The 17,057-nt window shown below is 35.9% G+C and overlaps 1 protein-coding gene across 2 annotated transcripts in view; it reads right to left on the reverse strand.

Annotated features, from left to right (window-relative positions):
• Window positions 1-17,057, reverse strand: part of Galphao (G protein alpha o subunit) — a 165,419-nt gene that overhangs the window by 92,349 nt on the left and 56,013 nt on the right. For both annotated transcript variants that reach the window (XM_089095656.1, XM_089095655.1), the window contains exon 3: window positions 9,859-10,000. In XM_089095656.1, coding sequence (XP_088951782.1) covers window positions 9,859-10,000 — 142 coding nt within the window. The remainder of the gene's footprint in view (window positions 1-9,858; window positions 10,001-17,057) is intronic.

Here is a 17,057-nt window from a genome sequence, read left to right on the forward strand (position 1 = left end):
CAACTACGCTGAACAAAATGGCTATCTCAAGATTTTGATTGGATGTGTTTGGGGGAATGATGGGCGTGGGGGGGGGCTAGTTGCCCTCCAATCCCTTTCGATTATTAAAAAGGGCACTAGCCACTCCAATTTCCGGTCGAATGAGCCCTTTTCGAAGCTTCTCCGGCAAATCTTTCGATACGAAGTGCCTGACTGAAGAAGAAGAAGAAAAAAAACACATTGTGCCCACATCGTTGTTTACTTAGGCAGCCCTAGCGCGCTGCCTATTACATCTAATTCTTTAAGCAAGTCCTAATTCTAACAACGATATTTACTAAGCTTCAAAGTTTTGGTTTTATTTTTTAAGGTTTTTGAATTGTTGTAATTCCTTGTCAAAATAGCGAATCATCATCTGTAATAATTGCAAATTTTCGTTTTTGAGCCTTTCTGCTGACATTATATACTTGGTTGCATTTTAAAAGGTTTTCTTTTTTAAAGTTTTTGAACTGTTTTAATTCCTTGTTAAAATATATACAAATATTTTTGCAATTACCAGTTTTTTGCTCTATACGGAATTTAATGTCTTTTCATACTACGGTCTTTTCAAAAATATTTGATTATTGATGCAAGTCCGATTTTTAACAACGGTTCCTAATAAGCTGAAAATTTTTTGTTTTCCTTTTTTAAGGTTTTTGAATTGTTGTAATTCTTGTCAAAAAATAAGCAAATTAGCCACCGGGCCACGGCACTCGGCAGGCTTCTTCTCATTGTCACTTGTCTTCTAACCGCAGACAAATGGAGACAATTTGCAGACTTTTCATGCTGATGACGTCTAAAGAACATAGTGTTTCGGGAGTCGTTCCTAAAAGATTGGAACAGGATTCAAACTTTTTGTGGAGCAGTAACCCCCTCATACACGTAATAATTTCTGTTCGTTTTAAGTTTTATTGTTGCTCCTTACTTTCAGCTGAAAAAATTTTATTTTATTTAATATCTGATCGTTTTTTAAATAATGCCAGGAAATCTGGCTATTCCTCCACGGAATAATCCATCCTCCCAAGGAGTTATTCTCTAGGCAATTCAATCCTGGTAGAAATTTACCCCGAACAATTACCTATCTCCACGCATAAAATTGAGACCGAAAAGAGAAAGCAAGATATAAGAAGAATTTCGTATAGGAATTCTGACAAATTCCATCAGTGTAAAATTTCCCCTGAAAAATTCGCCCCTGAGGAAATTCTCCCCAGAGGAAATTTATTCCCCAAGGAAAATCCCACCAGCAGAAAATTAAGGCTTTTAACGAACTTTCTCACACTTCTGACATATCTAGATCTTTTTTTATGCAAAAATATCCCAAGATACCAGTTTTCTCGCAAAAAATACGGATTTCTTCCATGCATCATGCTTAGGAAAAGTTTTTTACGAAAGATTTCCCCAAAGACAGATTCCAATAATTCTTAAACAGCAAATGATACTTAGCTAAAAATTTTTTTCCTGGGAGAGTAACATCATTTTTGAAAGAGAGAAAAATTCTACTACTAATATACTTTTAGTATTTTCCTTACTCTATTTCTTCCAGCAATACGATCTATTAAAATTTGTTCGCTAAGTTTCTAGGAGAGTTCGCTAAATTTCCTAAAGAGTAAACATAAATAATCCAAACATTTTGTCGTAGCAGAACTTTGCGGTTTTCCAGGTAACTAAAAGAGCTATAAAAAGTCTTCTAAGAATCATTAGAATTTTTTCCCCTATACAAAATTCAGGAAGACTCTCTAAAGGGCTCGGCAGACGTAGCTGATTTCGAGAACCGATTTCAGCATCAGCGGACAAACGATAGCGCTAAGAAAAATTTATTGAAAGAAAAAAATATTGCGCGTGATTTTCAAAACAAAAAATCATAGACACAAATAGTCAGCTGAAGTTAATTAATAGTTGCATGATTGATCTCAGCCTAGTTCTCAGTTTAGTTCTCAGCTCAGTAACGGTGTCTTTCACCACAGACATCTCTAGCTGACTATTTATTTGTATTACTATATTTTTGTGATGATCACGATGAAAATCGGCGCTGATTTTGCAAATCGGCACCAAAAATTAGAAAATTTTTGAAGCTCAAATTGACACCGATTTCTTTTGAAATCGGCACTGATTTGGAAATTAATTCCCGAAATCAGCTACGTGTTCCCAGCCCTTAACCGCGAATTATCTAAGGATCTATAATTACCAGCTTGCGCCTGTCCGATTCTCTTTTCTAGCAAGTGTCAAGAGTTCCTTCAAAATCTCCAGGTGTTAAGAACATATATTGGAAAATTTGGCAAATGGAAACGTATAAGAGTAAATAAATGAAAAGTGTTTTTCTTCTTTCAATGACGCAGTCGGAACCAAATACAGCACGAAAAAAAAAATTCTGACAAGCCTTAAAATGAATCCAAAACACAATGAAATAAAAAAGAAAATTTTTCATTTAATTTTTTTAACGTTATATATTAGAAGTTTAAAAAACTGCCATAAAACTTAAAACTAAACTAAGTATACTATCTACTATGGGCGTTGTTACCAGGGTCATATCTTGGATTTTTTATCGGGGGGGGGGGTTACAAAACGGTTTTTTCGGAGGGTGTACAGAAAATACTTTAAAAGTGCATCAAAATTTGTTTATATTCATTTTTTTATGTTTTACGAGCCGGACAAACATTTCTGAAGGGGGGGGGGCAAAAACCCATACCCCCTCCCCTGAGTTTGGCCTCGGTGGGTACCCTTCTTCTCTATAAGCTCTTTACGCTGAAATATTGCAAGTGTTTTACTGATAGCATTTAGTTTGCCTTCCAAGGTTTTGGAATTGTTTTTCCAAGGTTTTGGAAAACAATTTTTGGAAAATAGTTTTTTTAAGAATGAGGTATTGGGATTTTTTGTATGCCGCTACTGTCGCACTTGGTCGAGCCGTCCTTCTGTCAGTATTGGGGAGAAAGTAAAGGCAAAATCCTGTATATTAAAAATGCTTTGAGAAAAAGAGCTTTTTTTGGTGCCTTTACGTTTACGTAAGAGAAACGTATATATGTTTTATAACTCCTAGGAGATCTGGAAATGTTCTGGATCCCCCCACCCCAAAAAAAATCAAGATTTTTAAAGATTTTGTCCGAATTTCTAAAAATTACATCGTCAAAAACCCTTCAAAATATTCCCCTAAAGTGGCTGCTTTCGTCACAGGTTCTTAATATGTTTTTTTTTCTCGAAATAATACACTTGCTCGATATTATTCAATTAGACAAACGGGAGACCTAGCTTGGAATCTTCCTATGGTTTGCCCCTATCTACGAAAAGCTCCCTGTTCCATGCATCCACAGATACCATAGTACAATTTCACACGATGGTTTTCAGAACTTAAGTTTAGTAATTGGCTGGGAGTTACGGACACTTACCAACTAGAGTGAAGTGGTAGATACCTGGACGCGTCTTGTGCGTTAGACAAACAGTAATAGGAAATAGTAATATTGAGGAATATGGAAAGGGTATTTATACAGATAACTAGTTTCAGAGGCAATATTGACGTGAGACATAACATGCAATTCAAAGGGTAAAAAGAGTCGATAAGAATAAACCAGCACTATAGACGTTAATCCAATAAACGTAACGGTTATAGGCAGTGGCGTCGTTTCGCAGGGGGGGGGGGGAATTGGAATAAAAATTGTTATATAGTCCAAGCGTATTGACTCTCCGGATGCACATCTCTCTTGCCCCCCCCCCCCCCAAATAAAATTCTGGAACTACGCCCCTAATTATAGAATATCGAATAGTTCTTGACTTACTATTGGGGTGGAGCCAAGCAGATTCATTTAGGGAGAGAGAGGGTACCTAGGGCCCAAGGAAAATATTATATATCCTATTCACCCTTGGATTTTATTATTCCTGAAGGGGCTGCCCTCTCTCTGGCCCTTTTCACATCTCGAATCCTTAGTTGTTCGGCCATGCAGCCTGTCTTCACACCACGTATGGTATAATCTGTCCTACACATGAGATATTTCGTGCCACATACCACCTGGTATCCACAATGTTTAAGCCACTTCTCGCTTCGTCCCAAAATGCATTATTAAGAAAAATCAATCTGTTACCAAATGTGGGGAAATTGTTCTCTAGAGGATAGCCTAGACAGCAAACTAATAACTCGAGTATTCTGCATTAATTCTCCATCGATGGACCCAAATTCATAATTAAGATTAATTGGCATTAAACGAGGGCATAATCTAGAATGACCTTGGTCAGCAAATTCTTTCAATGACCGAACAGTTTTTCTAATTTGATTACGTCAAACTCGAGGTTGACAAGGAGCTTGACTTATATTTGCTCTTTAGAAGGATAAATAAATTACATACTGTGTAATACAAATATTACGTACTATAAATTGCAACAAAATATTATTGAGTTTCGTTAGTGTACCTGGGGTCGTTTCGTGAAATATTTCCTTTAAATATTGAAGTGATGACTTTGTTTGAACTTAGCAGGACATTAGCATTGATTTAACATTGAACTTAGCATGGTGAAATGAGGGATATATTGAAACCATCCTTCCCTCTGAGGATATATCGAAATGTCATCTCTGAAGGTTTAGTCAAATTCCCTCCTTTATTTGTGCCAATTTAGGGGAGGGAAGGAGGGGGTATTATAAGGACATGTAAAGATAGGGGTCAAGCTTCCCCATACATTATAAATACTATCTTTTTACCATTCTTATTAAAAAATGCCGTTTTTGGTATTTTCACTTTATAATTGAAACAGTATATACCCACCCCCCATCTACAATTCGTGACTGGGTACCACTGCCCTGCCTTGCATAGTTGAAAATAATTGGTTGTGCGATCTAGCCTATCTACTTTCACAATAGACCTGATCGGAATTCACGGGTGTGACAGTGGTTGAATCATAGGTCATGCTAGAATTAATAAGCGAGAATCACATATTTTTATAAAAATGCCCCATGGGTGGTCGTCTTTGGGAAAAAAAAGTATCATAAAAACTAAAATCCGAACAGTGTTGGATTTTAATATCTTTTATAGCTAATTTGATCAAGTAAAATAAAAAAGGGGCTGTGTATCAAGTGGAAGCATTATAAATTGAGGTGGCTCTACCTCCAAAGGAAAACTTCATTTTATTATTACATTACAATTACATTATTTATCATAACATTTTATTTTAATATTGCATTACATTTCATTATATTATTATTATTTTATATTATAATATATAATATATATAATTTAATATCTAATATATAATATATTCGTCATTTGAAGACGCATCTTTATTTTCTTTAATACAGCACTTTCACTGCCCAAAAACTATTAGCCATGGAATTCAAGTATTGATTCCAAATAGAGCAAAGAACAGCAAATAACCTAACAGGACAAAACTTAGATAAAGTCACGAACGCACGGACTCTCAGGTCTTACCGCCCAAAAATATCATAATTTAGCTATTTCTTAGCAATTTGACGTAGTTTGCCTGTTTTTCTAATTGCCTACCCCCTCCTTCACTTTAAGTACACCTCACTCAAATGCAGTCGCACATACGTACCTGTCAAACGATCTAAAGAGCTAACAATTTCCATGTTGATTACCTCAGACTAAGGAAAAGGGATTTACAGTCACTTAGATTAATAAATTAAATCCTTACAGCTCTTTTGACGGCTGACGCACAGGATATGGAAATTGATATGAATCCAGAAAATAAAGTTAAGACAGTTAAAAAAAAAACCGCCTGAAAGGCTGACAAATTTAAGGATTTGAGTTATGACAAGCAATTCAAAAAGTGTGTATCAAACAGTTCGTGGTAAGAACTGTAAGGAGCGACTCGGCTCGATAGTAACCGAAACTCTAAAAAACGGAATTTTGATACGAATAGATACATCGAAAGCATAGGATTTTTATGCTGATTTGAAATATATAAGTTTCAGCAAGTTGAGTATTACCCATCCAAAGTTACAAGCCTCAGAATATTTGTCTTATTTTTGAAAAAAAAGGGGGAAACTCCCCCTAAAAGTCATAGAATCTTAATGAAAATCACACCATCAGATTCAGCGTATCAGGGAACCTTACTGTAGAGGTTTCAAGCCCTATCTGCAAAATGGTTGAATATTGAATTTTTGGCCAGAAGAAAGATGACGGATGCGTGTTTGTTTGTTTGTTTGTTTGTTTTTTTTATATACTTTATTTCTTACCAGGGGTGATCGTATAAACCCAGTGATCCTATAATATTGCGAGAGGGCTCATTCAAACGGAAACAAAAGTTATATTGCCCTTTTAGTGACCAAAAAAGTTGGAGGGCAACTAGACCCCCTGCCACGCCCATTTTTACCAAAGTCATCCGATCGAAATTTTGAGATAGCCATTTTGTTCAGCATAGTTGAAAAATATAATAATTATGTCTTTGAGGTTGACGCAATCTCCTCAGGTCCACGGGGGAAGGGCTGCAAGTTGTGAACTTTGCCCATTGTTTACTTGTAGTATGGGTTATAGGGAAATGTATAGATGTTTTCAGGGCGGATTTTTTCTGGTGGGGAGGGGGTCAGGGGGAGAAGGTTACGTGGGATGATCTTTCCATGGAGGAATTTTCCGTGAAGGGGGTGCCGGATTTCCCAGCATTACTTAAAAGATGCTCAGAAATTAAATAAAAAAACAAGTTTTTTCAACTGAAGGTATGGAGTGACACTAAAACTTAAAACAAAAAAAAATATTACGTATATGGGGGGGGGGTTGCCTCTCCTTAATAGCTCGCTCTTGCGCTAAAGTTTTATTCTAACTTTTAAAATAGATTAATTTTCTAATTAAACAGTCTTTTTGATTCAGGAGTCATTCTTTAATAACTGGAAAAAAAACTTAGGTTACTATAAGGTTATTATCAGTTAAAAACAAGTAAAATTAATATGCAAATTTCGTTTTAATTGTTCATGTACGGTGAGCAATCTTCAAAACCTGCATTAATTCAAAAACCTTCAGAAATTAAATAAAAAAAACAAGTTTTTTTTGTAAACTAAAAGTAAGGAGCGACATTAAAACTTAAAACGAACACAAATTATTCCGTACATGAAAGAGGCTGTCCCCCCTCAACGCCCCGCTCTTTACGCTCTTTCTCGTTTTAAGTTTTAATGTCGATCCTTACTTTCAGTAAAAAAAAAACTGTTTTTCTTTTTTATTTAATAACTTATAAGAGCGAAAACTGGCGTTTGTGTCAACAACAAAAACACCAACACCATTTACGTTAGAAGTTTCTTGGCATTTTTCAGTTTAAAGATAGGCGAAATTAGTATAATAAGTGTAATTTTTAATTGGCAAAACTAGTAAATTAATGACTGTCTGATCTCAGTTTATAAAAAAAAAAAAAAAAATATTACAATGCTTGGGAAGATGCCAAGAAACGTCAAAAGCTAGATGGCATTAGTGATTATTTTCTTAGCCACCAGCGCAGGTTTTAACTCGTACAAGATGTCCATTGTCTTTGACGTAACTCACGAGTCGCTCGTATATTTATATATACGAGTCGCTCGTATATTGTGTACTGGTTAAGTGTCTCTTACTTTCTATTTTTTTTTAGATGTTTGATAATGTGTAGGTGAAGGCATTATGTACAGGCCTGGATTAATCAATAGGCCCGGGCATAGGGGCACACATGTCAGGAGACACTATAAATTATCACTGAGGATATTTTTCTATAAAAAAAAAAAATGGAATTACTTGATTTATCGTCGAAGTGCCAGGTGCATTCCACTACCATGCAGCCTATTCACAGAAAAGTGATTTTAAAACAAGACAGGAATTCCGTGGCCACTTATAAACAGTCAAATTTCTCCCAAGAATGGTAGCTGAGAGTTTGGTTCACCGCGCTCTTTCATTTCTTTTGGCTCATCAGTTGCGTTCTCTTCAGTGCTTCCACTGTCCCTGAATTTTCAGGGACTTCCCCGAAAATCTCGCAAAAACGGAGCGGCAAAAACGCTTGGGCCTAGGAACGTCAAAGCTTTAAATCCGGCCCTGAGTATGTATTGGCTGTATCAAACAGTACGTGGTGACGAACCGTTAGTAAGGAGCGACCTAGCTCAATAGTAACCGAAACTCTAAAAAATGGAATTTTGATATCAATAGATATATCAAACGAGTCGGCTTTTTATGCTAATTTCAAATATATAAGAATTCATTAAATTTAGTCTTACCTATCAAAGGGCTGAGAAATTTTCCCATATTTTCGAAAAAGGGGAAAACATCCTCTAAAAGTCATAGAATCTTATTGAAAATCACAGCATCAGATTCAGCCTATCAGAGAACCTAACTGTAGAGGTTTCAAGCTCCTATCTGCAGAAATGTGGAATTTTGTATTTTTTCCAGAAGAAAGTTCCCAGATGCGGGTTTATTTGGTTGTTTGTTTTTTGTTTTTTTTTTTTTGTTGTTGTTGTTTTTTTCCCTAGGGGTGATTGTATCAACTTAGTGTCCTAGAAAATTGTAGGAGAGCTCAATCAAACAAAAATTAACAGTTCTAGTGCCTTTTTAAGTGATCAACAAAATTGGAGGGCAACTAGGCCCCCCCCCCCTCTCACGTAATTTTTTGTAAAAATTGTCAGATCAAAATTTTGAGATAGCCATTTTGTTCAGCATAGTTAAAAGACCAAATAACTATTCCCTTGGAAATATAATCCCTCCACAGCCCCTGGGGAAAGGTCTTTAAGTTACAAAGTTTGTCCATTGTTTACGTATAGTATTTGCTATTGGGAAGCATGCATACAATTTTTGGGTGGGGCGGGGCAAATTTTCTGCCAATAGGATTTTCCACGAGGATAATTTTCCATAGGGAGACGAGTTTTCAGGGAGTGAATTTTGCAAGGGAAATTTTACACTGGGAGAATTTGCCAAAATTCCTATACGAAATTCTTCTTATGTCTTGCTTTCTTTTTGCCAATTCAATTTTACTCGTGAAAATGTTAAGGGTAACTGTCCGGGGTAAATTTTCATCAGGATTAAATTGTCTGGAGAATAGATCCGTGAGGAGGAAGGATTTTTCCGTTGAGGTGTAGTCAGGTTTCCTGGCATTGTTTAAAAAATGATCAGAAATTAAATTAAAAAAAAGTTTTTCAACTGAAAGTAAGGAACAGCATTAACTAAAATGAACAGAAATTATTACGTATAGAGGGGGATACTCCTCCTCAACACCTCGACCTTACGCTAGTTTTTAATTAGAACATGAAGCTTTATTTTAAAAGAGCTAAAAAAACTTTAGAGTAAAGAGCGAGGTGTTGAGGAGGAGCAATTCCCTTCATATACGAAGTAATTTCTGTTGCCCTGAGGGCTATGGGGAAAATGTCCTCCTCAAAGACATAATTTTCAGATCTTTAAACTACGTTGAACAAAATGGCTATATCAAAATTTTGATTGGATGTGTTTGGGGAAATGGTGGGCGTGGAAGGGGTGTTAGTTGCCCTGCAATCACTTTTGGCTATTAAAAAGGGCACAAGCCCTTCCAATTTCCAATTGAATAAGCCTTTTTTGAAGTTTCTACGACAACTCCTTCGATACGAAGTGCCCTGGTCTAAAACCAAAAAAAAAATAATAATAATACATTGTGCCAACATCTTTCTTTACTTAGGCGGCGCTATTGCGCTGCCAATGATTCCCAAAACAGAATCCTAGGTTTGGCAACAATCGCCAAAAAGCAACATGCTACTGGCCTTAGCAGCAACTGGCCAGGACGGGACCACTTTAACATTTCTAAGTAGAGCTTGCCTACCCTTTCTTGTTTTACGACAGGTTCCTAGGTTTGGTATTGCCACAAAATGCAGTTAGAGACTGGTTGTGGCTGCAGGAGGCTAACGCATGGATAAAGGGAGGATTTAAAAGCAGACCTTACCTCTCTTTCATTATTCCCAAAACAGATTCCTAGGTTCGGCATGGCTCGCAAAATGGCAACAAGTGACTGGATGGTATTCGAATAGACAACAGGGCGGTATTGTTTAAAATCTTCGGAAGTGAAACCACTTTCATGAATAATTCTGAAAAAAAAGAATAATATTGAAAAAAGAATAAAAAAAGAATGAAAAAAAAAAGAAAAAAAGAAAAAAAAGGTAGTAAAAGAAAATTCACTTTTTGTGGTTCCTACTAGATGTTGATTTAAGGATTCCTAAAAATAAATTCTGGGCTTTATGTTAGACGAGGATAAATTAAGAGGTAAATTTGGCTAGAATGTTCAAAAAACCTTATACTAGGCAACAAAGATTTAAAAAAGAACTGTTGTTAACTATTATTAAATGTTATTAATCGATTAATGTGAGACACATTATTGTGAATCCACGCCATTTTAGAAAAAATAGAATAAATAGCGAAAACTAGGGATAGTCTTGCTTTTGTCATCTTGGTGAAAATTCAGTATTATTTTGTGAATTTTTCTTTTATTTGCCAAATAACTATTGAGTTTCCATCGACTATGCACCCATGAGTGGATTCAGAGGACGGGGAACCCCGATTCCCTCCCTAGAACCCACTGGTGCTCTCATTTGTTTTTTCTCTTTTTTACCCTTTTTTAAATAAAATCGTCAATTAGGTCAATTATTAGCATCCTTGTCACATTGCCCCCCTCCCCCAAGGTTTTTTCCTAGATTCGGCTTTGTGCGCAAGTGTTAACGTTCGGGCAGTTTTAGGAGAAATATGGAATACTGAACGAAAACCAGCGAATGTTTACTCTCTATTCAATTGTCTATCTCTTGAGTAAGTTCTTACATTATTAACAACTAAGAAAAACAGCCAAAATCAAATACAAATACAGAACTGATGCGGTTGTGCAGTGATTAAAAGCACATATTCCACAAAAAAGGAAGAAATAACACCTATTAAGAACATTCTATTCAAAAATATGATTAATAAAAAGTCGAAAAAAAGCCGCTTTGTTATCAATCAGGGCTCATCAGAAAAATATCGATAGCCTACAATAAAATATGAGTTTTGGCGCTCTTGCGAACGAATGGTAAGTTCTAAGTGTTTTTATCAAACAGTTCGTGGTAATGAACTGTAAGTAAGGAGCGACCCGGCTCAATAGTAATCGAAATTCCAAAAATCGGATACCAATAAAATTTTGATACCACTAGATACATCAAAAGAATTGGATTTTTCATCAAGTTTAGTCTTACCAATCAAAAAATACGAGCCAGAAAAAATTTGCCTTATTTTTGAAAAAAGAGGGAAACACCTCCTAAAAGTCATAAAATCTTAATAAAAATCACACCATCAGATTCAGCGTATCAGAGAGCCTTACTGAAGAAATTTCAAGCTCCTATCTGCAAAAATGGTGCATTTTGAATTTTTTGCCAGAAGAAAGATCACGGATGCGTTTTTATTTGTTTGGTTTTTTTCCTCAGGGATGATTGTATCGACCCAGTGGTCCTAAAATGTCGCAAGAGGGCTCATTTAGACAAAAATCTAAAGTTCTAGTGTCCTTATCAAAAAAATTAGAGGGCAACTAGCAATGCCGTACCCAGGATTTTTTTCGGAGGGGGTTTAACTCAATTTTTTTTTCGGAGGGGGGGGGGGTACACAAAAAACCGTCAAAAACACACAAAATTTACTTATATCCATTTTCAGACAAACATTTCGAGGTGGGGGTCAAACCCCCTAACCCCCCCCCCCTGGATACGGCCTTAGCAACTAGGCCCCCTCAAATGCTCAGTTTTTCCCACAGTCACCGGATCAAAATTTTGAGATAGCCATTTTGTTCAACATAGTCGAAAAATCTAATAACTATATCTATTGATGACGACTGAATCCCCGGAGTCCCCGGGGGAAGGGCTGCAAGCTATGAACTTTCCCCATTGTTTGTATATAGTATTGGTTATTGGGAAGTATACAGACGTTTTCAGGGGGGATTTTTATGGTGGGAGGGGGGCGGGGGTGGGGGTTACGTGGGAGGATCTTTCAATAGAGGAAGTTTTCATGAAGGAAGAGAATTTTTCATGAAGGGGGCACTGGATTTTCCATTATTATTTAAAAAACAATCAGAAATTAAATAGAAAACAACTTTTTTCAACTGAAAGTAAGGAGCAACTTTAAAACGCAAAGCAAAGAGAAATTATTACGTATATGAGGAGGTTCGTCCCCTCGTCAATACCTCGCTCTTTACGCTAAAATTTTCTTTAGTACTTTCAAAAGAGCTATTTATTCTAATTAAACGGCCTTTGTGATTCAGGGGTCATTCTTGTAGAACTGAAGCAAAATTCAGACCTTAGTGTAATAAGCAAGGTATTGACGAGGGGGCAAACCCCCTCATATACGTAATAATTTCGGTTAGCTTTAAGTTTCAAAAACTTCCTTTTTTTATTTAATAACCTAATAAGAAACTTGACACTGAACTGGATCAATTGATCGACTGTATTGATTTGAACTGTATTGATGCACGAACCCTAATTTCACTTACAAACCGTTAATTTTCCGTAACATTAAGTTTCAGGGAGAATTCGGAATGCCCAATTTCCAATTTGTGGAATCCCCAGAATATTCAGGGGAAAGGGATGGACCGATTACAATAAATATCACATAGTGCCTTTTGCCTTATCACACCCGGCTCATTTCCTTTATCTCCTTATGTAGCTTAGCATCATGCTTTTTGCTTTACATAACTATGTTTCCTAGCTATCCCTTTTGAGACTGATATGAGAAGTGTTTCAATGATGACTATAAAAAAACTTTATCAATAGTCACCCTCCCCCCCTTCCCCATCACAAAATTACTTGTATCCTAAAAAATAACAACTATAAAAATAAGGGTAAAGTTCTTGTTGTCTTAGAAAGTAGTTGAGTGATGTGAAAGAAAATCTAAGAAATAAATCCAGGGCTTAAAATATACCCTGGGAAGCTGTTCTCAAGCAACTGTCACTACCCTTTTTATTTCTATTGCTTAGAAGATTACATACATTACAGGTCTAAAACCTACCTATCTGAACTTTGACAAAATATATTTTGCCTTAGTTAAGGCTTTTCAATCTCTTTCCTTCGAATCTAGTTTTTAAAATGTATTCCTATTATTTGAGTGTCCATTTAAACGATTTTTTTTTAATTCAGGACATATATGAAAAAGTCTTTAAGACGTTACAAGTCAATATTGAGCAAAGGAATAAGGCGAAAAAAACGCTTTTATTTCTATTGCTTGGAAGATTACAGACATTACAGACCTATAATCTACCTATCTGAATTTTGACAAAGTATCTTTTGCCTTAGTTTAGCGTTTTCAATCTCTTTTCCGTCGAATCTAGTTTTTAAAATATATTCCTATTATTTCAGTGTCCATCTAAACGATTTTTTTCAAAAATTCAGGACATATATGAAAAAGTCTTTAAGACCTTACAAGTCAATATTGAGCAAAGGAATGAGGTGAAAAAACACTTTTATGATAACTCATTTGAGTAATAGATCTATAACTCAAGGTTTCAACTTTAAAACACAAAGATTACAAACGGCTTCATCTAGGGTCAGCAAGCTTTGGAGGAGAAAGTAGTGGGTCTAGGTACTTCAAAATAAATTTCTAGGAGATCATTAAGGCTTTGGATCCTTTCCTGGGAGTTTCATTCACCTGACTCAACTGCTCTCCAAGGTCAATAGAAGCCCATTAATCTAGAATTTTACCAAAATAAAACACAAAACGAACATCAAACAAAGAAAAAAAACTAAGCAAAAATAAAGCCACATTTAGCCTAGCCTTAATCATGAGGATTGGACAGCTTCTGCAATACTCTTAGCGAAAGGCATTAAATAATAGGAACGTGAAAGGCCTTAGTAGGCACACAATGCCTCAACAATCGTAGACGCTGAAACAATGAAAAGAGCGTAAATTGTGTAATAAAAAAAAAACGTAAGCAACCGAACATCATCATATAGCTAAATAGTAATAACATAACGAGGAAATGAATTTTTTATACAAAATGCATTTTTTGTAATAGTAAACCACCCTAAGTTCAGTCACACTATATATAGTGCACAGTTTATATAATTAGCAGTATGATCTTTCCCTATCTCACCCATTATAAAAACCCGGACCGAGGTGCGAGTGCTCCAGAGAACGTATAAACATAAGCGGCATTAGATCTTTTCACGGGTAGACAAAGAATAATCACCTACGGAACAAGTACTAACAAAACCACTTGGCCGGCTCACCAATAAGTGGACAATAAGTGCACAAATAAGTGGGAGGAGCTTTTTATTCGCACCGAGAATGAAGAGCCAGAAATCATCTGCGGTAAACTTACTGGATAATTATATAAACTGTGATATAGTGTGACAACGGACAGAAACAACCCCAGAACATTGATGTAATAAGTGCAAAAAAGAAAGATTTTGCCTTCAATTGACCAAACATAAAACACTCAGAACCAAGGCAGTACAAGCCCTAAATGTTTTTCCGACTTGTAAAAATGTAACAAAATGAATATGAGCAAATTTTTTATGCGTTTTTGAAAGTTTCCTTTGTACCTCCCCCCCCCCCACCAAAAAAATCATTTTGTACCCTCCCCCCCAAAAAAAAAGATAGATACGACCCTGGTCAGAGCAGTAGATAATTTGTAAGGTATACTGAGCTTAGAGCATGGTGAATATTAGCATCGTCAAGCAAATATACCTTATAGATGAATCCTAGCTAGAAGAACTTCGCCAAAAATCTCAGGTAATTTCCACAAAGTCTTACAGGTAGAACCAGGGACATAAAAGAGTGACACGGGGGAAAACATGCACATTTAGTCTGAGACGAAATATACAAAACACCATAATCAGTAGCGAAACCCCCGAAGATCTTAAGTAACATGTTTAGAGCAATAGAACAGGTAGATTTTTGAATTTTGAGCATTGAATATTTAAAAGAAACACAATTTGATTATTTATGAGAGTTTTCAGTTGTTTTGTTTTGGTGTTAAGAAATTGCCTTATATATTTTGTTGTTGTAGAAGGCTTTTAGTTTTATCTTTGATTTTTATTCTTTTTGCGATTTAATTGTGTTCATTACTGTTTTTAGCGTTAATTTTGGTAACTTTTTGGGACAAAATATACAAAACGCCAACGCCATAATCAGCCGTGAAACCTTCGAAGTTCTTAAGTACCATGTTGGGAGCAATAAAACAAGTTAAGTTTTGAATCTGGGGTGTTTGAATTTAAAAGAAACAACATTTTCACGAAAATTGTCAGTTGTTTAGTGTTGTTTTTAGTTGAGAGCATTAGAATAAGTAGCCTGTATAACCAGATGACCAGCATAACTAAGTCTCTTCTGACTGTGGCATCATGGCTGACTAGCAGTAAATTCATTTATTTATGAAATTTTTCAGTTGTTTAACGTTGTTTTCAGTTGTTTTCAGTTGAGAGCAATAGAACAAGTAGCCAGTATAACAAGATGACCAGCATAAGTAATTCTGACTGGGGCAGCATGGCTGACTAGCAGTAAATCCACTTATTTATGAAAGTTTTCAGTTGTTTAATGTTATTTTCAGTTGAGAGCAACAAAACAAGTAGCCAATATAACCAGATGACTGACATAACTAGGTTTCTTCTGGCTTCTTTCTAAATAATGAATATAGAGATGCGTTAGCCCACTGTCTTAAAACAATGGTCCCCTGTGATGGTGCTCAAGCCACATGGTTCGAGTCCATCCTTAGTAATGATACGACCAGCAGGGTTGCCACCTGTAGTACGAAAGTACTAATTTAGCACTATTATATTATGTGTAGCACTGTAGCACGTGCTCAAGGTTGCTAAAATAGCACGAAGGAGCTATTTTAGCACAATTTTAGCATTATTACAGTCAATTTTTGACTATAGCGCCAAAAACCACCGTGTAGCACGCAAATTTGGGCAATTGTAGCACTTTAGGGGCTGACCATGGTGGCAACCCTGACCACCAGGTTCCAAGCTCTTTAGGCTCCAATCTGCTTCTGTTTGATTGCATTTTCACTACTGTCCAATGGTTCGTATATATGGCTGAATCTAACCGAATCCATAGAAAAATGCTAGATTTATTGAGCGATAATTTGAGCATATTTTGTATTGGTTGTTGAAATAAGGTGCTGTCTAAGATGTTTTTAAGGGTCTTAAGTCAAGATTGCCTAGCACCTATGCCCGTTTGGCGCTTCAGATTTTTTTTTTTTTTACCAAAATTGACAAGCCATTCAGATCAGTTTTTGGTGACCCTTGTTTCAACAGTAATGTCAAGTCATCATCATTTTTATCACTTGACGCTTCAAACATTTTGGCTTTTACTGCTCTTTTAAAATCCCAAATTGACCCGTGAACATATCCCTGGGTCAGAAACTGTGTTTTGATGGCACTTATTCCAGCAGAAGTAGACCTTTTCATCAGTTACAGAAAATTCTCTGCTGAATTATGCTGGCTTCTTGATCCTCCTATTGTTTCAATATTTCGTACACAGGGACCCTTTGGATACGTTGCCGAGACAGCTAATTTGTTTTCTTAGCAGAAGAAGCTTTCTAACAATATAAAAAGAAATTAGAAAGGTCACATAAGTCAGTAAGTAATAGCAAAAGCTACTTTATTTCCTAGAAAGAATTGGTATATTCTATCTGTATTACTTCAAAGAAAAATACATTAGTTCTTCTGAGAAAGCAGATGCTGAGATAAAAACCAAGTCTTAAGAACTCAAGTAAAATCATGTTCGAGTGGCATCAATTCACGAAAATGCATTGGAGGGCAAAATGTATTTCTCAAAATCTAGAGAGAGGGCAATTATTTTCCAATTTTCTCAGTTAAAATAGCAATGAAATAACAAAAACAGTTTTCAAAACTTCCGCCCTAATTGACAGCCCTGGTTTGTTCGCCTATTAATTATAGTTTTATTGATTGGCTTTTTTTGTGCCTTCATTGAAGAACTCAAAATAAAAACAAGATTGTCCTTCCAAAGATTTTGAAATTGTATTTTTTTTTTTTGGTATTTCTGTTTAAAGAATTTAAGAAAAACCATATTCATTTCATTTCCTAAATTTTTGGAATTGGTGCCCCGCTCAGAGCATCTGTTTCCCTACCTCTGGGCTGAATCTGGCAGAATACAAAAAAAATGTAAAATTAGTAGAAA

The sequence above is a fragment of the Artemia sp. Qi Xiang Cuo genome, chromosome 10, assembly GCF_049724085.1.
Source record: "Artemia sp. Qi Xiang Cuo chromosome 10, ASM4972408v1, whole genome shotgun sequence".
NCBI lineage: Eukaryota > Metazoa > Arthropoda > Branchiopoda > Anostraca > Artemiidae > Artemia > Artemia sp. Qi Xiang Cuo.